Below are 20,929 nucleotides of genomic sequence, written 5' to 3' on the forward strand. Positions count from 1 at the left end.
CACCTAACATTTTAAATAGGATGCAGGATTTTGGCCAATTAAATGTGTCAAATTGTCGGTAACATTTTGTCTTTTATCTAAACTATTTCTATCTTTTTTTTTGTCCATTGGTGGAGATGTTAACAGTACACCTCTGTATGCTGTATGATAAGGTGGTGTTCTGCATTTATTATTCAAACCATTGGTACTCTTTTGCTTACTAAATAATAAATTAATACATTTTTAAAACCATTTCAAGCGCATTCATCAGCTGCAGCCCTCAAGGCTACATAACCCATCCCATGATCTGGGGTCAAATAGCAGGGGCAGCAGCACAAAATGGGGACCCCCAACTTCAAGGGCCACATTAACCAGCTATGATCCTGAGGTGTTCCCAGGCCAGAGTGGAGATATAATCTCTCTGCCTAGTCCTGGCCTCCTCCCAGCTAGACGTGCCTGAAACACCTCCCTAGGGGAGCGCCCAGTGGCCATCCTTTTTCATAAAGTGAATGCAATACTGAGGTTCGACTATCAGCAGAACTATCATCTCCAGCATCTTGGGGAAGACTTTGCCAGGGAGGCTGAGAAGTGTGATACCACTGTCATTGGCACACTCGCTGGTCCCCCAATAAAATTCAGTGTTAACATCCAGAGACCGAAGGAAAAGCAATCGATCTTAGATTCTAGATCGGGATGGAGTGTGCGTTCGAGCAAGGAGAGCGAGCAGAAGTAGTATAGTAGTTGGAGAGAGAACGGATGTGTGTGGTAGAACCATAGACTGTTTTTGGGAGGAACAGATAAGAGAAACGAGAAAGCACTAGAGAGTGTAGTGAGTTCACAGCGAATTGATATCATAGTGGTCGAAGAGAAGAGGGGACATGGAGATGAAAGGGCACAGTTTATGTCCACACTGTGTGTCCAACTTATTCCGATACCTCGCCATAGTGTTGTGGCGAGGTATCAGGATAAATTTTAGGCAAGGGATTCGGCGGCTCAATACGAGGAGGAAAAAGACTGAAGGAGTGTCTGAGCACAACCTCTTTGAGGATCTTTCAACAGGAAGGAGGTAATTTCCTGGGACGAGGGCCATTGTTCTGCCAGCTTAGATATAGCACCTGGACACTGCTAGTCTCAGTTCCTCAGAAAGCCACTTGAGATCCTCTTTAAGTGATCTGTTTTTTGTCTTTTTGAGTAGCTCATCGTCCTCACAGGGCATAATGGTTTATTGCTTTTGGTACAAAGTCCTCTTTTGAGGTTCAAGTAAATTTTCCAATTAATTTGTAAATCAAGGTCCCAGACTCTGAAGCCCCACCAGATCTAATTGGTAGTGAGAGCTACAGGTTCCAGCTCCTTTCCCCACAGCGAGGAGACGTTCCACGTCCCGAAAGCCTCTGCGGCCGGGGTCTGTTCCATCGAGGCCCACTGCCTCCTGTGTGGCAACGTGTCGCTTCTTCGGGCCCCGTGGCAGACCAGACACTTGCAGACGGGCGCCCCTTCTGGGCCTGGCTCCAGTCGGGGGGCCTTGGACTTCCTCCGGACAGGGTCTCTCCTCTCTCTTGCTTTTTCATTGGAGTCTTTGTGAGCCATTCTTAGTTGGGGCCACAGCCTGAGACCAATTTGCCTTGGGAGAGCACTAGGCTCCAGACAAAACAGCCCTGAGGTTCATAGGGACACACAAACCCCTCCAACACAATAAGGTGATGATTTCCCAGTTAGGACTGTAACGTTGTGCATGATACAAATAAAATGACATGGAACTTTGGCCATCACTTAAATGCTGTGTTGTCTTTATATAACAGGGTATCGGAGACACCCAGTCTGCAGAGTCTGTTATGTTACAGCTGTCAGCTGACCATCAAAGACATGGTGAGTGAAAAACTAAATGAAGCTTTAGTAAAAGTAAAAAACAAATGAAGAGAATTAATTTAAAAAAATAAAAAATCTTGTTCCATGTTTTTTTAAATTGTGAAATAAGTACACAGTAAAACTTAGATGTTGGGATTCCGCTGCTCTTTTTTACTCTCCCTGCTATTGACTTTATCCTCTGTCACTAATTATTCATCTGCTTTTCCTTCCAGTCATCAGTTGAACATTTCCCAGAGTACATCCTGTTAGAGGCTCAGAAAAGGCAAAGGAGGTGAGGAGAATATTTGATTCAATTAAGACGTCAGCTATAATTGTTGAATCCATGTACAACAATTACATTCATTCTTGAATGAGAAGTGAGAGATTCTTGTGTGACCTTTGCTGGCCATGCCACTGTGAATACCTAAGAAAAAATAATCAATATTATAATTAGCTGCTTGCATCAAAGGACAACATGTTTTGATTGTCCTCTAATTCAACAATCATCTGGCAACCTTAACGAGTGAACATTCTGCCTATTTAGGCATTATAAGGCAGGTCATTTAAAATGAAGGGCTGCTTCATTTACAATAAATGTTTTTGTAGCGTGTATTTTTAAGTAAATGGCTGCATAGTATATATAAATAACTTCAACATATACTTTAACTAATATCAGAAACTCAAATGATGATAATTGGAAGGCAAAAAAGATCAAATTACCCTGATTATTATGAACTTTGTTGTGTTGTTTAGGACTCAGATGAAAGAGGAGATCAGTGAGTTCCTGCTGAATGACGGTGCTGATGGCGATTAGAGGGAGGAGGCAGAGTTTCAAGAAGCTGAATGTTCACCTCCAGCAGTCTATGGAAAAATCATATTTACACTTGCCTCAACCTTCACGAATGGACGACTTTCAAAATATAAATGCATTTTAAAAAAATTAGAAGATTGTGGAAAAGTAAAAAATTATTCTGGTTCATAATTCAAAAAGTAAAACTTTCATATAAAGTGAAAAATGTGAGGCCTTTTTTTGTTTAATCTTGTTGAATACGGCATCTCAAAATATTCAAATATTATATAAAACCAATAAAAAAAGGATTCATAATACACAAATGTCGACCTTCTTAAACGTGTGTTCATTAATTAACTCAATACTTGGTCAGGGATCTTATTTTGCATGAATTATTGCATTATTGTGGTGTGGCAAGGCGATCAGCCTGAGGTGTTGTGGAAACCCAGGTTGCTTTGATGCTTTTTTCTCCTTAGCCTAAGATGCTTCTGGTGTGTGCTGAACCAGACTGAGTGATGAAAGGCTCACGAAACCTTTGCAGGTGTTCACTTTTTAAATAATTGACAATACCTATTGAACTTTTTCCTCAAGATTCTGGTATTTTCAGATGCTGGATTTCTTATTTTCATGAGCCGTAAGCCATACTCACCGAAATTAAACAGAAAAAAGGGCTGACATATTCATCTGTGTAATTAATCTAGAGTATTTTAAAGTTTCACTTTTTTAATTAAATTACAGAAAAAAAATTCTAATTGGACAAGATGCACGCGTATAGGCTTAGCTACGATGGAGTATTAGGGCCACGTTTAGAAAGGAAAAAAAGATTTATGAAAATTAAAGTTGTTATTTTAAAAGAATAAACATCTTCTTCCAAGTCTGTGTGATTCTTTCTTCTGAACAGACATAGTTTCTTGCATGCTCTTTTCAAAGCGCTGATTTATGTATACATATGGCAGCCTACTGATGGGCCAAAAGATTAAGTATTTTCTTGTTTGTGAAACCTATACTGAAGTACAGCTTTTATCCCATAACATTATGAGTTTATTATCATTATATTAAGCTATGATTTTAATTCTTGTAAATTTTTTCTACAATACTCCGTTGTACTTAGCAAGTATATTGGCATGTATAGATTTTTTTTTACAAAAGCAACTTATTTATATCCCATTATCCTGTGCTCAAGCCTATCCCTTTGTTGTGGAGGTGTTTTACCATTGAGGCATGAAATATATCCAGTTTGAGTAAAAATCTGCGAGTTGGAAGATTTGTCAGACACCAAAACGAGTTCTTAACAGTATATTACAACTTTACTGCTTACCTGCAATAGCGTTTGAAAATACATGTTACGACGTAATCCACCAGGAACCTTCACTCACGTGCTATTATATTGTTTATAGAAAACAAGTTTTGTTGGACATTTTAGAAACGTTACACCATATTTACATAAGTATTAACTTTTACTGCTTTACCTTTTCCTCATTAATTGATTCATTGTCATTTTCGAATTAAAGGGTTGTAAAAATAAAATAAAAATTATGTTTGAAGCATAAAACACAGCCCATGCTGGTACCCCTGCACAACCTAAAGCTCCATTGTTCCATTGAAGGAAAAAGCAGCCCAGATCATGATGATCTCCATTGTGCCGCGTAGAAAAACATGTGTGTTTGGTAGAGACATATCCCAAAAGACTTGCAGCTGTAATTGCAGCCATATGTGGTTCTACAAAGTATTGACTCAGGGGGGCTGAATACTTTTGCAAGCCACAAAAAAAAAAATTAAAACCATGTATATTACTGAACCTTTAAACATAGCCTGTAGTTCTGTTTATGACCTGACGACGAAGATTCAAGATTTCTTCGGACCACATTTCTTACTTATAGATGAGGGTTCACCACTATCCTTCCAGGTTTTAAAATTGTGTTGGACAGTTCTTAATTGATTTAAGTACAATCTGGGTGGGCAAATTCAAGTTGTGTTTTTTTATGTCCTATACATCACTAGAAGAGAATTTAATGTGATAGACTTTTTATATTGGTAGCTTTTTAGTGGTTATCCCCTCTTAAAGTATAGGCTACTGTAATGGAGGACTGAACGTGAATAGAAAACATTTTAACATAGATATCGTGAAACTTTGCTAGTTGATTGCTTACATTTAAACAATTATTTTCTGTGTTACAATTTTTTCAGAAATGTTTGAATAAATATGCAAATATCTTACTAATACTGTACATTTGCATTATTATTATTTTTTTTTTAAACTAGCCAAAGTTAAATTCATGATTTGATTTTTTACAACATATGTGTCCAAAATACAGCTTACTTTTTCCATTTTATAAATCAAAACTATTAACGTATGAACAAATCCTTCTGTAATAACCTTTTCAAAACACTTTCCCGGTTATCTCAACAATAGCTTTTTTCAATACTTCTATACCAAAAATATCAACTTCTGAAGCACTCATATCAATTAAACTTGCCATAATCATTCATAGCACTATTTTGTAGGCTTTAAGAGAAGATTTAGTTCATATGTTGTTAATTGTCTAATTTATGATAGTTTCTTCTTAAAAAAAAAATAGTATTGCCTTTGACACGTTTTTTTGTATTTAGTTTAGTTTAGTTTTATTTGTGCAAATAAACAAGATTAAAAAATGGCAAGAAGATGCGCATAGACATACATAAATGCACGGGTGGGACAAAAGAAACCCCGAAGGGCTTATGAAGGATGTCCACCTGACATTAAAATACAATAAAGAAATAAAGTAAAATAAAAGACAAACAAAAATAAAATTAAAGAGATAAAACTACAAAGTCATGTTACAAAAATTAAAATACATCTAAGTACATGTAAAAAAGCAATGTAAAGATGTAACTAACAAGCAAAAAGACAATATAACATACATTCAGTTTAACACATTATCGTAAGCTTTTAAAATTAGGTACATTTTAAGATGTTTTTGAAAGTAACTAAAGATGAGTAACAGGAAAACTGTTCCAAATGACTGGACCTCTATCCCTAATTGAAAACTGTCCAAGATTTGTTCTGTAAAACTGACGGTGAAGGAGATCTACAGATCAGGGGCCGTATTCACAAAACATTTTAAGGCTAAGAGTAGGTCCTAACGTGCTTATTTAGGAGTAACTCTCAAAAATAAGGGGCGTTTCACTCCTAATTTTAGGACTCCTAACTTTTTAAGATAAGTGTAATTCACAAAGCATTTTAGCACTAAAACTAGCTCCTAAATCTATGAAAAGCTAAGAGTCCTCGAGAGGACTCCTAAGTCACTAAGAGTAAATCACAGACAACCATTTGATGGTGTTTTGGAGAGATTTAATGCTAGTGAGCTTTACAAAAGGTACCTTTAAGGGTTTAATGATCTTAGTAAAGCTATATTTAGAAAGTATAGACACATTTATATATATTATATTTATATAAAAATTATTTATTAAGTTCCTTTTCCTGCAGTTGCTTTGGGTTTATGATGCACTGAAAGTTACTGTTGGTGTCACGTTTGGGCTTAATTTCCTACTAGAGTAGGCCTATATGTGACACTTCGCAGCATCTCCTCCGTTCCACAGATCCGCTACTGTATAGTTGCGCGCCTCGCCTTTTTCCTTCCGCATGCACTTTACGATTTCGCCGGCTGTTGTTTCTAAATTGTGAATTTCCTGGTTTGTCGCTGTCTGACTATTGCTGCATAGTCCGCCGTTGAGAGAAATACAGTGAGAGTGCATGGCGTGCAGCTGTGGCGCTATTGTAGGCTAATTGTGAACGAAGGTGTGGGAAGCCCTGCAGTATCTTGGTTTCATGTTAAATCAGTGTCACTTTATTAATTGTATATAAAAACTCTTTACTTTAATACAGCGACACAATATGGATATCTCCTACAGTGTTTCTATCATAAATTCACTCTTAGGGACTCATTCCCTCTGAAGGAATGAACATGACGTCATCCATAGCAACAGGGTCAACCACGCCCTCTATTCTTAGTTTAGGAGTCCCTCCCATTCCTTAGTAAAAGTTGGTCTTATCAGCTTTGTGAATAGGTTTTAAGAAATTACTCCTTACTAAGAACTTTTAGTGCTCCTTAGGAGTACTCTTAGCGCTAAGATAAAATGTTTTGTGAATACGGGGGGCCGTATTCACAAAACATTTATTGGAAACTGGAAAACAAAAGTGCCGATCTGAAGAGTATTCACATCATATATGCTTAACAACTTCAGACTTAGAAATAACGGAGCACTATGAGCGTCCCAACTGGAGTTGGTTACAGTTCTAACAAATTTTTTCTGTAACATAAAAATCTAATCTAGACTGGTTTTGTATGTGCTTGCCCATACTATATTGCCATAGGATATAAAGGGATAAATAAGGCAGTAATATAAATCCATACAAATTTTTTCTGACAGCACGGGTCTTACTCGTCGTATAACCCCAATGTTTCCCGCTAATTTATTGGACACCTGTGATATGTGTTTTTTCCAATTGAGCTTATTGTCAATAAAAACCCCTAAGAACTTAACATTGGAAACATTTTCGAGTGCATTGTTCGCCATAAAAATTGGCTGGATATGATCAGATATATGATATTTAAGCCTAAAAATATTATTCTAAGCACACTTCTCTACATTAAGGGATAATTTGTTAAATTTGAACCAGTTATCCAACCGATCAATCAACTTGTGTTCATCTTTATCGGTAATGAAAATATTTGTGTCATCGGCATACAAAATAAAAAGAGCTTCTTCAGATATTAAATGCAAATCATTTATGTAAATAAGGAATAAAAGAGGTCCAAGTATGGAACCTTGAGGAACTCCACACTGTAGATGACTGTAAGTCGAGTTAGCTCCATTCCATACTACATACTGTTTCCTGTTGTACAGATAACTTTTAAACCAATCAAGCTCAGTCCCAGAAACCCCATGAGCCTGAAGCTTAGTTAATAATATATTCGGATCAACGGTATCAAAAGCCTTAGACAAATCAATGAACACTCCAATTGTGAGTTCCTTGTTGTCTAAAGCTGTAGATATTCTGTTAACTAATTGGACCAGGGCCATAGAGGTAGAATGTTTGGCACGGAAACCAAACTGATAATCATACAATAAGTTATTGTCTTTAAGATATGTAATTAATCTATTAAATACAATTTTTTCGAGAATTTTGGCGAAGCAAGGTAATAAAGAAATTGGTCTATAATTTGAAAATATTGATGGATCCCCATTTTTAAATATGGGAATAACCTTAGCCCATTTCAGTTGGTCTGGTACTACACCTGTTTGAAGAGAACAGTTAAAAACATGACACAGTGGTTTTACAATGGTGGGGAGACACTGCTTCACTAATTTCATTTTGAGATCATCATAACCAGCACTTGTTGACTTTAGACTTGATACAATATCCCATATTTCTTTTTCATTCGCAGGAGAAAAATGAAACATTGGTTGACTGGAAGGAGGTCCTGTACCGTGAGAATAAAGTGGTGTTAGAGGGATTTTTGCAGCCAAAGCGGGACCAATATTCAATGGGATCCTCAATACTAGAATCGTTATTATAAAATATTCTCTGAGAATTAATTTTTGATGAGGGTTTGTTGATAACTTCATTAATGATGGCCCATGTCTTTTTCATATAATTTTTAAATGTATTCAATTTCTGTTGGTAATGATTTCTCTTTGATTTTCTCAACATATGGTTGAGTTTATTTCTGTACTTTGAATACATATTAAAGTTCAGGGGAGATGGATTTGTCAGATAGTCTTTGTATAGTTTGTGTTTTTTTGATATGCTTTTTTTTAGCTCTTTGGTCAGCCAAGATTTGTGAGTTTTGGGTTTGATGGATTGTTTTTCCAGTGGAAAGGATTCATTGAAAATGCCAAAGAATTCATCACTAAAACTAGGGTATGCTTTGATCAAATCATACATTGATAAAGTTGAATTCCATTGATTACTAGATAAATTATTTTCAAATTTCTTCACATTAGACATCCTGAAGTTCCTTAACAACATTTTGGTAATATCTTGACCTATTTCATTGGAGTGATAAACTGTAAAAATAGGAAGATGGTCTGATATGTCAGTATATAATACACCAGATAATCCGTTTTTATTTGTATGGTTGGTAATGATGTTGTCAATTATAGATTTACTTGATGAAGTTATTCTAGTGGCTTGTGATATAAGGGGAAAGAAAGCATTAGCAAATAATGTATTCAAAAATGTTTCTGAATTGGCGTGAAGTAAGTTTATGTTAAAATCCCCTAGTATGAAACACGGCTTCTTTTCTTTCTCAATGGAATTCAAAAGCTTGTCCAGATTATCAACAAAGGAGTTAACATTTCCATTTGGTGGTCTGTAAACACAGCCAATAACAGTACGGCCAGAAAAGCATGGTGCATTCACTACCTCTATGAAGATTGATTCAACATGAGAATTTGTGTTGGCAATATCAATTGATAGATCTTCTCGCAGGATGTATTTGATAGAATTTTTCACAGAGCGATACACCGCCCCCTGGTCTATCTTTTCTATGGTGATAGAGATGATCATAGCCGTTTATGGAATAAAAAGACACTTTAGAATCATTTAACCAAGTTTCAGTAAAACCCATTATCGATAAATGAAGAGGTAATAATGTAAGATAGTCAGTTAGAGACTCAAAGTGCTTTGGTAAACTTCTTACATTCAAATGAAATAGTGACAAGGAATTGAAGTCTTTTATATTTTTTTCTACACAGACAGATTTTAAAGAGTCTTCAGTAAAATAATTACATGAGTTTAATTTGTTCTCGGAGTCAATGTTGTCACTATCAGGGTCAGCATGTAAGAAGGGAGAAATATCTAGGTTGTTGGTCACCATAATAAGAGAATCACTGTTAAAAAAATAACTTTGGAAGGAATTGACAACATTTTAAGTTGGGCGAGGTGTTATGACTCGAGGTAGGTGAACAATCAGCTGGTTGTAGCGCAGATAGGCCACCATTCCCCTGTCCCGTGCTTCTTTGAGCTGTGGCCACAGTTCTGAGCGTTTCTGTCGCACACGTTCAGTGAAGTCCTCTTTGACATAGATTTTAGATCCTTTGAGCTTACTTCCTCTTCTCAGGATTTCTTCCTTATCTTTGAATCTCAAAAGTTTCATAAAAATTGTTCTAGGCCTGTTGGACTCCTCATTATATTTTCCATTGCGCCGTGCACATTCAATCTCCATTAGTTTAGGGTCAAGATCAAGCTTCTCAGCCAGCAGTTGTTTTGCTTTAGCTTCCGTGGCTTGCCATGTCTCATTCCTCTCCTCGGGTACTCCATCAATGAGGATGTTGTTTCTCCATGATTGACTCTCCAGATATTCAGATTTATTAGTGATTTTGTCCATAGAGGGTTGTACCAGAAGACACTGGTTCGATAGTTTGACAAGGGCAGCAGAGTTATCAGACAGCTTTTTGTGGAAATCATCCATGCCCTTTTGGGAGTATTGCAAACTGTTTTTGATATCCTGTACATCTTTTAAAATGTTGTCAACCCTTAGGGTGGTGGCATCGACAAACATTTTGACAAAAGATTTGAAGTTTATTTCTTGTTGATTCATCAGATCTTTAAAAAAAAGTTTGTTGTTGCTCAAGCAGCTCATGCACAGTGGTTAATGTAAGAGATTCCTCATCTTGTTGGGCTTTTTTTGGGCCCATGTTGATTGATGTGGATTGATTTGACAGCAACAGTAATTAAATAAACTTTGTACCTGCAGTGCTTGAGTAGGATGCTGAGATCAGGTGGGTTGGTAAAGAGTTGAAAGTGGTTTGGGAGCCAACAGCTGATGTAAGCTGGAGCCTGGGCCTGATGGTAGCTAGCTGCTGCTGTGGTGGTGGTAGCTAGCTTCTGCTGTAGTGGCAGCTGGAGCCTGGGCCTGATGGTAGCTAGCTGCTGCTGTGGTGGTAGCTAGCGTCTGCTGTGGTGGCAGCTAGCTTCTGCTGTGGTGGTAGCTGGAGCCTGGGCCTAGTGGTAGCTGGCTTGAGCCAGAGCCTGATGGTAGCTAGCTGCTGCTGGGCCTGGTGGTAATGGTCACTGCTGTAGCCTGGGCCTGGTAGAAGCCGGCGGCTAGCAGCCAGCAGGCAAACCAGCAAGACTGATTGAGGGTAGTGAGAAACTTAATCCACCAAAAATCAAAAAATGAGAGAACCATCCAAGATCTTTGAGTAGATAGAATTTAAGTCCAAGTTATTCAAAAGTAGATGTAATCAAAATTAATTCATGACAAATAGCTGCAAAACTTTTAGCCTCAGAGGAGAGAGATAGCACTCTGACACTGACCATTAACAATGAATGACTGCGAGTGACATGAAATACATTTAAAAAAAGGCTGTGTCCATAATTTGTTCTGAAAAATCTTTGGACACATAATGCTGGGCTTAATGCTACACGACTTCATGCAAAGTCTTTGTCGCAGACAATCTTCCAATGTTGGACTGAAATCACAGGAGTCTTGCTGGAGTTGGGAGCGCGCACCTGTAATCTGGAGAACCAACTCAGTGTTTCCCCCAGGAAATGTCTTAGTCAAGGTGGTCACTGCCCCGTGCTAGGGGAGGCGCGGCGCAACGCGCCGCGGCGAAAATTTTAGGGGTATTTTGCTCAAAGATGCCAATGCGCCGTAAAGAAATAAACAACTGTTTATTTGAATACAAAAATAAAACAGACACTGACCTTACAGTTGTGCAATTTTGTTTGCTATGTGCAGGTACAAATTATGTGTAAACGTACAGACAGTACAAAGCACAATTAAAGAAAACTTCTACTGTTTTGGTGCAATACTATACAGACACACTAAATACAAATAATGGACCATACATTTAACATGTGTATGCACATCAAAGTGCAAATACAACTTTTTAAAGTTCCTTTTTGGATGGGGGCTGTTGTGCGATTAATGATTATTTTAAGCCTACTTGCTTGATTTATTTTTAAATACAGAGGTCGTTTTGGAACATGTATTTCCCAATTTAAAACATAAAAATAAAGCAGCATTGAAAATTCAGAAAATAAATCTTCTTGGCCTACACTAGCATGCTGTTTGAAAAATAACTTTAAATAATAAATACAATGTGTTTTCCCCTTAAAATGACTAAATGCATTTCAAAGACAGTAGGCCTAGTTTGGCACTTCTGTAAACACTTACTGAAACTTGCCTGGGCCATCACTCTCATGCCTTCTTCAAACTTTTCTCTGCGCTGATAGGTTGTGTTGCCACAGTGATGTGGAGTCTTAAACTATTCTAGCTTTGCAGAGCACTTCTTTCTGTTCAGCTAAATATCCCCATAGAACTGCACTGCGTTTATTATCGCCACCAGTTAAATCTCGGTTTGCTTCTGCTCGTTTAACTCTCCCGCGTGTATGCCGTAGTCGCGCGCGGTGCGGTACGGTCGCGCGCGCAAAGCCGCAGACACAGAGCAGCTGATAGAGAAACGCTTGGAGACACATGCTTTTTACCGCAAATCGCGGCCTTTCGCGCAGTTATGACCATGCACAACACACACATCGCGCTTGCTAGTACATTAATTGTGCAGCACAAAAAAAAAATTAAAAATTAAAAATTAAATACATTTTTTTTTTTTTCTTGGGGGTCGGTTGGTAGTCAAGGCGGGAGGCTGGCGTTGCTAAGGCGGCCGCCTTAGCTATAAAGCGCTGGGGGAAACACTGCAACTGACAACCGTGCAACTTTAACACTTTACCGTCACATTTAGGGTTAGGAGTTATTGGCGGACGAGATCAGCAAATAAAGCTGGTCAAATAACTAGGCTACAGGATGTCGCCGCTCGGAATATTGATTTAACTTTTTTTTTTTAAATGAAATATAATGACAATCGCGTTTGCAGTTTTTAACGTGATCATGCATGACATTTAGCCTTCGTGATAAGGGCATATATTTACTTAACATCTACTAAAAAATACTTTTTATTTGCCTACAATTACTTTAAATCCCCAGTGGCAGGATTGGAAATAAAATTAATCTCAAAAGGAATCTACTTGTAGTCTGGCAATATGAGCCGTGTCTTTTCAAAATCTCATTCTGTGACTGAGAACCAGTGTTGGGAACGTTACTTTAAAAAAGTAATTAGTTATAGTTACTTACTACTTTTTCCAAAAAGTAACTGAGTTAGTAACTGAATTATTTTATAATAGAAGTAACTAGTTACCAGGGAAAGTAACTATTTGCGTTAGCCTACTGTAAAAAAAAAAAAAAAGTTGTATGTCAACAAATTTTGATTTTTCTGAGCAGTTTTCACAAGTCGAAATGAGTAGAACAGACAGGAAGGCCTACTTGTAGGCTACATAACCTTCAATATTTATTGCACATCAACAGACAGCAAGAGGTTTATCCTGCACTTCAAGTAGGCCTAGCCTATTTCGTTCTCAACAAAAGTAGTAGAGGAAACTGCTGAATGTACCGTGCTGATCTGCTATCACTGAAGGCCAAAAACGTCAGACTATGAAGCATGAGACGATGAGAGGAGGAGTAAGGATTTATCCTATGTTTATTTCCTTCTTTAACATGCACAGCAGCATACAGATCCCAGGAAAATAACAGTAGCAATATTCGGCTAATGATGACACGCTAAACAGCTGTTGCAACCGGCGAATCGCGGCTGTTTAATAACGTGCATAAATTATAATTTATAGAGATCGGGAAACTCCATGCACTTACTCACAAGGGCGATGCAAACAAACTCAGGGAGAGCACGTTTCAACCGTGGATTGATAGGTGGTTACTGCGGCAACACACACGCACTCACAACAGAGAGAGAAAGAAAAAGAAACTTCACTAAGCAGGCGCTCCGGCTGACTGACGTGACGGCGCTAATTGACAGTTATAATGTCATCCACACTGAATAAAACACATCTTAAAACAGTATAAGAAATAACAATCGCTTGTCTTGTTGTTAACCCACCGGTCTCCTTTCTAGCAGTTTGTGTAGGCTAGTAGGCTATGGAGCCAAGGGTGCTTTCGGATTACACAGTTTATTCAATCAATTCATAGTAACGCACCGCATTTAACGTTCAGTAACGATAACGGCGTTGTAACGACGGAAAAAGTAATTAGTTAGATTACGCCGTTACTGAAAAAAGAACGGCGTTACCTAACGCCGTTATTTTAAACGGCGTTATTCCCAACACTGCTGAGAACTAATGATTAATTGTCCTCAGGTGTGAGTTGATTGTCTTTAGATGTGAGGGGGTTGCCGTTTCTCAATTCGCGTTTTTTTCTGTACTTGTGTAGTTGCGTTCTCGTAAAACGTCATCAACCGTAGCCTAAGTACTGTTCCAATTCAAAGTTTGCATCAAGTCAAGTACCCGGAAGTGTTCCTGATGTGTTCTTCAACTAGCCATTCTATAGAGCTGTTAAGCGGAAGTGGCGGAATTACGGGGCATGGGACCTATCGGCTGAAAAAAAATGAATGGGAGTCTATGGAAAGTAATCTACTATTTTCTGGTCCCAGTCATTAAATGCCCTGGATTACATATATGTTTTGTATGGGTCTAAATGATCATTTTTCATGTGAAGAGTTTGACGGTATGTTGTATGATTATTCGTCTGACGGCTTTTGAAAAAATGTAACGAGAAAAACTACACGTCTTGTCGCCTCTGTGACGCCGACAATCTCCCCACTCGAGAAAGTGAAACTCTCCACATGTCCACTTTTGTAGTGGTTTTCGCCACGCTGAAGACTTTTGTCTTGTCCTTGAAAGAAGGCAGTAAAGTGCATTATTGACACAGCCATGTTTCGGAGCTAAACGGGTGCTAGTGGTGGTGACGTATATCATAAGCGTCAAGAGCAGCGAAGAGCTGTAGTCCACAAAAGCGCTCTGCACAAAACCTGACCGTATCCAGCTTCTACTCGCTAAATTGTTCCATTCTTTACACGAAAAAATACCATCTAAATCCATACAAAACATATGTGTAATCGAAGGCATTTCATGACTGGGACCAGAAAATAATACATTTCTTTCCATTGACTACCGTTGTAATTTTTCGAGCCGAGAGGTCCCATGTCCCGGAAGTGAGACACTTCCGCTTAACAGCTCTATCGAGGATGCATCTCGGTGGTGACCTTGTCACTACACGATCTGAGGAGCCTGCACGATATGAGGACCGCATGCGCAGAACGGCCGCCATCTTGGAAAGCCCGCAGTCGCCTAGGCAACGCACGTCAGCGTCCTCACCCCCTCCCCCCCCAAAGGTTCCCCGTGAGCACAAACACACACACACAAAGTCCGTGGGTTAGCAGCCCCGTAACTGAATTTAATTCCAACACGTAATCTGTAGCATGATTAACTGTTATATCTTCATAACAAACTAAATGTCATGAAAATCGGTTCAGAATTGAGCGAGTTACAGTCTGTTTTAAGTGCAGTCTGTGGCTCTCCAAAACACTTTAAGCTAAGCGGGCTGTCAATGATGGCGGCCATTTTGCGCACGCGCACCTCATATCGTGCAGGCTCCTCAGATCGTGTAGTGACAGACCTTCTGTCCATGGTGGTGACTTGTGCGGACTTGGGGCCGTTAGATATCCCAGAATGCATTTCGCAGCGTAGTAGCAGAGCAAGGAGGCAGAGTCGGCAGAGGCGGACAAGGCGGAGAAACCCACAACTGTAAGCATAATTATGACTATTTTATAAATACTACTTTTGTTTCAGAATACCGGTATGTTGTTTTGAAGTTTTTATTAGATGATAATTTAATTCTCCAACCTGTCAAATCCTACTTAGCTCCGTAAACGTCCGACTGCTAGCTTGCCCAGCTGTCCCACGGGGATTTCTAGCTTCCCCCGCGGGACAGCTAGCTTGCCCCGGGGGATTTCTAGCTTCCCCCCTGGGACAGGGACAGCTAGTCCCGTTTGGGGGTGCAAAGTTGTGGTTCATAACCGTATGGTGAATTGCCCTAATGTGGGACACTGCTTAACCTGGGATACCTAAGGTCCATCGCATTTATCTCCTATTTCTGACACATGTTAATAGATAATATTGTTGTCAAATCCAAGCAGGGGTTCCCTGTGATTGAAATCACATGAATTCACAAATCAATGCTAAGGCTCTACATTTGAATGGTATCATCATGTATTGGCTTGATATGTTAATATATTACATAAGTTGTAATTGCAAATACTGTCCTCACCCTATGTTTTTTATGTATACTTTATTATACTAGCTATGTTTTTTGAGCAAATTGTTTTGATAGCAACAGTGTTTTTTATATTTTACATTCACATGTATACTGGCAAATTCAGTTACAAATGGACTTCAGGAGGCAAGAGTTTCAAGAAGAAAATACTTATACTTTATTTAGCATAAAAAACAGAAGATGTCTGCTGAAAGTTGACTCATTCAGCATCAAGTCTTTTATAGACTTCAAACATGGTTAAACTCAACATGCCAAGCAAGTTAAAATCAGCTAATTTAAATATTAAAAACTGTACACAGAGGAGAATAAAACATGTCATTACAAATATGTACATTTATTTACAAAGCTAGGAATATTTACAAACCATGTTCTTATTATTATCTCCAGAGACCTAAGGAAGATGGCCCACCAGCATGTTCTGATGATCCCAAACGACCTCTGTGTTGCGCCCTCTGGCCTTTTGTACCGGGCTTCAATATGACCTGGTAATCAAAATTCACATGGATGGGTGGCGGTAGAGCCTAATGATGGCCACGGGACGCTGCAGGCAGGAGTACCCTCCATCACCCAGCAAGAAGTAGGTGGGTACAAGGCCTAATTGTAGAACGGGGAACGCCGGAGCACGAGAGCATCATGCACCGACCCCGGGTTCCCGATATAAATGTCTATACATTTGCTCTTAGCATCACAGATACCCTGCAGGATGATGGAAGTGAAGAGCTTCCTGTTAAAGTAGCTTTTCTTCTGTTCTGCAGGTGGCAGAACTCTGACATGGCACCCATCAATGCCCCGGCAGCAGATCTGAAGGCCGAGCAAAGCCTGCCCTCACCTCCTCCATCTCCTCTGGCTTGGGGAAATTGATGACCCGATGGAGGATGGCCTCCACCACGCCATGGACCGTCACCCTGCACAACGCACCACAGGCCAGCTTGAATTTGGGACGCTGCTGGCCTTGCTGCCCCGGCCGGAAGAAAGCCCATGGATGGAGCCATGAGGTCGAGGTGCTGATGGGGGTAGCCTGTCGAAGCTATCCCTGGAGAGCCTGAAGGCTGGCTTCAGGTCCCCCTCCAGAAAAGAAGACAGCCAGGATAGGCACAGGGGTGTCGAGCTTTGTGTACAGCTGTGAGCTGCTTCTAAAAATAATAATGAATATATTTTTAACATCGTTGATTCAGTTATTTACTATTTATATTATTTATGTTTATTGTGTGTGTGTGTATATATAGCCCTGGAAAAAAATTAAGAGACCACTCCAAATGTTCAGTGTCTCGTTTGATTTTTAAGAGGCATATGTTTGGCTTAAAATGAACATTTTGATTTTATACTATAAAGTACTGACAACATTTCTTCCAAATTCACAATTAAAGTATTGTCATTCAGACCATTTTCAATAAGTAATTTATAGATAAGAAATTTTAAGAAAAATCCAGACTGGTCTCTTAATTTTTTCCGGCGCTATATATATTTACTATTGATAGATAGATATACCAGTATATGCCATGCTTATTTGTTTATTTTAAGTACAATCAATTGCAATTATGTATTTAATATGTATTGTCTGCTAAGAAGTGTTAAAGTCTATCAGAATTAAAAAATCCATTAAACATTTTACTTGTTTGATCAGTAAAGGGCCTATGAATTATTACATGCCTAGGTTTTTTTTAATACATTTTAGCCTGTTATATATGTTGTGTGTAGCTTTAAGGGGCTTCAACTTTCCACCCTGTGGTAAAATGATAATTCACTCATTACAGTCAAGTGTATTTATCAATATTAAACGATAAATTGAAAGGTTAAAAACAAGCCATAACAATAAAACACATACGACGTGAGATAGACAACTGAGGAGGGCTCGTCTCCACCGCATCCCAGCTCTGTAACACAGTTAACGAGCCGGGGTGATGACGCCATCGAGTCCGCTGCCGTTCCAATTGCAGGTGCGTGCTCCCGTTCTCGGAAGTCTGGACTTGGAAGTTCGGACTTGGCAAGTTCGAACTTCGAAGTCCACAAGTCCGAACTTTGCCTACTTGGAATTGAGAAACGGCCAGGGTGTCAGTCTTAATTTTTTTTTAAAGTCCTCTAGTGTAAACCCAGCATCAGTTGCACAAATGAAATTATGATTTTAACTGTGGCTATTTCCAACACCAAATGTTTTTTTTTTAAATGCAAATGTAGGCATAATTAGTTAGATTTTGCCAAATTTGCATATCCATTCTAACATATCTGAAAGAATTGTAATACAAAAGATTGCTTTAATGTTAGTAATCAACTGGCAAAGTTTCATGATTAAATCTATAAGTTAAAATGTTTACCCTATTCACCTGCAGTGTCTCGACATCATTACAGTAGCCCATACTTTAAGAGGTGTTAACCACTAAAAAGATCTATCTCATCAAAACCTCTTCTAGGGATGTATAGGGGGAAACAAATCACAACTAGAATTTGCCTACCCAGATGGAACTGATATCTGGAATGGCCCATGGACTAATATTATACAATTTTAGAAATTTCCGACAGAAGAAAACATAGAAACTATCAATTATTGAAATATTAAGCTTAAAGTTTTGAGAATCATAGAAAGTGCATTTTTATTGGAAAAACAAAACTTAAGTAAAAGGTCTACAATTTTCACACACAAGTATTTACAGAATGATAACTCACAATGGGTAACAATGGGTAGGAATGCGTTTCTATGATACATCTATATGTTTTACATTTTGTTAGTAGTGGCAGCAGGCAGGATGGATTTGTCCAAGTCATCAAAGTAAGGGTGAGTCATGGCCTCCCGCGCTGAGATTCTCTTTGGAGGATTGTAGGTCAACATTTTCTATAGCAGAGACACAAGAGAGAAGAAAAGGAGACAGTCACTCTACATGTGTAGTAACTAGGGCTGTCAAAATTAACATGTTAACGCAGGGTGATTCATTTCTGGAATTATCGGCGTTAATTTTTTTAACGCATGCGCAGAATGATCCACCCCCTGCATCCCACCGGCTCTGTGCTACAGTCACAAGTTGTGGCTGACCCAGGTTCAGTAGCTGCGCGCAGCCAAACATAGCAGCACTAGCCCATGCCGTGTTTTAAACTGCTAACGGTCACGTCTGTGTCGGGGGCATAGATAGTATAAAATCAACTGCCGCGGGTGACGGTTGGAGAAACATTGTCCGCTCTGTTCAGAGCCCGCAAGGACACAAACGTCTGTAGTTTTCAGAGGTGTGTGTGAGTAAACATCAACATAATGTCGGCTTCCTGGCACACATGAACAGTCCCCTAGAACGTGGTCGCGCGTACAAATGCACCCGACCACCCACGCACGCATGCACACACACACCGCGGACTGTAATCAAGTTGTATTCAAGAATGCACAACCTATAGATTAAATAAATGCCATTCTATAGCCTATCCTATATTTGCCCAAAGACATAATAAAGAGACAGACTAATTGAATTATGGTTTGGTAGGTAAGCCCAGTAGCGGCCTTAGCTATGTTTCAACCCATTCAATTGAATGGGGCCCCGCCCTCTGGGGGGCCCCCAAGCCCCCCCCTAAAAAAAATAAAAATAAAAATCATAGTAACTTTTCATGTTGCATTGTCAAAGAGCTCAGTCACTCACAATAACAGGGACAATAACGGTCCAAAAAGGAATAAGCCTAAATATAAGGAAATAAATCATCATGGGCCCCTCAACTAGTAGGGGGAGAAATACAAAAGAATAAGAAAACAGCATTAGTAGCTCTGTCTAAGGGGCTTCATGATGAGCCTTTAGGGCCCCCACACACATACATGAATATAATTTCTATGTGTAAATTCTATGCTGTTCATAAAAAGTAGCTATCCACCCTGTATCTGTTGAAATGAGTCTCTCCATCATAGAACATGAGTCTGCAGACCAATCTACTGTACTGTTTTTACAGTAGCAGAGTAAAGAGTGCTGCCTGATTAAGAAAAATCTGAAAAATAATGTTCCTGCTGCATCTCAGGATTTGATATAGCCTCTAAATTTCCCCTCAAAGTGCACCAGATTGATGCATTTTAATTCAAAAGGCACAAATTTTCTTCCGGGGGGGATGCCCCCGGACTCCCCAACAAGGACCAGGGTCCCTCCCACAGTATCCCTAAATCCTGTGAGAAAAGCTGACTTCATTAATATGTTTTTACCATTAATTGTATATGTGCTGAAAAGTCAGTGTACCTGACTGGATAGGTAGGAGTGGGGGGGCCCTTTAAGAGTCTGCACCCAGTGGCCCATCATCTCATAAAACTCTACAATCTGTTTTCTTTTTGCGGGAAGCATGCACAAGCATGCACACTAAATATGTATAAATAAAAAATGAAGATTTTTTTTTTTTCAAGAAAATACAAAAAAAGTGGGGGGCCCCACACTAAGTCTTGAATGGGGCCCCCAGATCGTTAAGGCCGCCTCTGGGTAGGCCTATATATTTTAGTTTGATTTAAATTTATTTTCAGTATTAAAACCATTTGGATTTTCAATTAATAAACATATTAATTTTAAATGTACATATCCACCTTCTGTCCTTTATCTTTCCGTTCATGCAACAATATACAGAGAAAATTCGAATTTTTCGGGCATATTTCGAAGGTAAAATTAATCGTGATTAATCCACAGAATTCTGTGATTAATCCGATTAAAAATGTTAATCGTTTGACAGCCCTAGTAGTAACATTCCGTTTTATAGTGAGGGCAGCTTTAAAGGGATAGTTCAGAATTTTTGAAGTGGGGTTTTATGGGTTGGGCATATTGAGACGGCATTCAAATAAGGAATTTGGGGAGACTTCGCTTATGCAAGTCAGCCTTGTACTGACTGCGCTGCCCATCATCAACAGTGACTTGCTTGCATCATGGGAATACGCGGTCAATAATGGACACAAAAAACTATCAATATTGGATCTTTGTATGGATTTATAAATCTCCATGAAAGACGCATGTTACGGGATGAACTGAAAAGCACCTGTAAGGGTTACGATGGCACAGAGGAATACTCGCTCGGAAAATCCAACGAGTATTCGAAGCCTGTAAAATGGTATTCGGGCCAGCCCTAGATACAACCATTCATATAACATAATATATATTTCATACAACGTGCTAAATCACAAGAGATCAATCATCTACGGTCACTTTTCACA

The 20,929-nt window shown here is 39.0% G+C and overlaps 2 protein-coding genes and 1 long non-coding RNA gene across 4 annotated transcripts in view; 2 read left to right on the forward strand and 1 right to left on the reverse strand.

Annotated features, from left to right (window-relative positions):
* Positions 1-3,525, forward strand: part of ctu2 (cytosolic thiouridylase subunit 2 homolog (S. pombe)) — a 117,460-nt gene extending 113,935 nt beyond the window's left edge. The window contains exons 14-16 of the mRNA XM_080036528.1: positions 1,779-1,845; positions 2,058-2,116; positions 2,578-3,525. Coding sequence (XP_079892654.1) covers positions 1,779-1,845; positions 2,058-2,116; positions 2,578-2,638 — 187 coding nt within the window. The 3' untranslated portion in view covers positions 2,639-3,525. The remainder of the gene's footprint in view (positions 1-1,778; positions 1,846-2,057; positions 2,117-2,577) is intronic.
* An 11,694-nt stretch (positions 3,526-15,219) lies between these two features.
* LOC307257353 lies at positions 15,220-17,278 on the forward strand. The gene is made up of 3 exons (XR_013845090.1): positions 15,220-15,254; positions 16,171-16,364; positions 16,539-17,278. It is a non-coding gene; the product is annotated as an uncharacterized lncRNA (long non-coding RNA).
* A 1,073-nt stretch (positions 17,279-18,351) lies between these two features.
* Positions 18,352-20,929, reverse strand: part of cdk1 (cyclin dependent kinase 1) — a 78,299-nt gene continuing 75,721 nt past the window's right edge. For both annotated transcript variants that reach the window (XM_080036230.1, XM_080036231.1), the window contains exon 8: positions 18,352-18,610. In XM_080036230.1, coding sequence (XP_079892356.1) covers positions 18,494-18,610 — 117 coding nt within the window. In that variant the 3' untranslated portion in view covers positions 18,352-18,493. The remainder of the gene's footprint in view (positions 18,611-20,929) is intronic.

This window comes from Ammodytes marinus (assembly GCF_949987685.1).
Source record: "Ammodytes marinus genome assembly, chromosome: 11".
Classification (NCBI taxonomy): domain Eukaryota; kingdom Metazoa; phylum Chordata; class Actinopteri; order Uranoscopiformes; family Ammodytidae; genus Ammodytes; species Ammodytes marinus.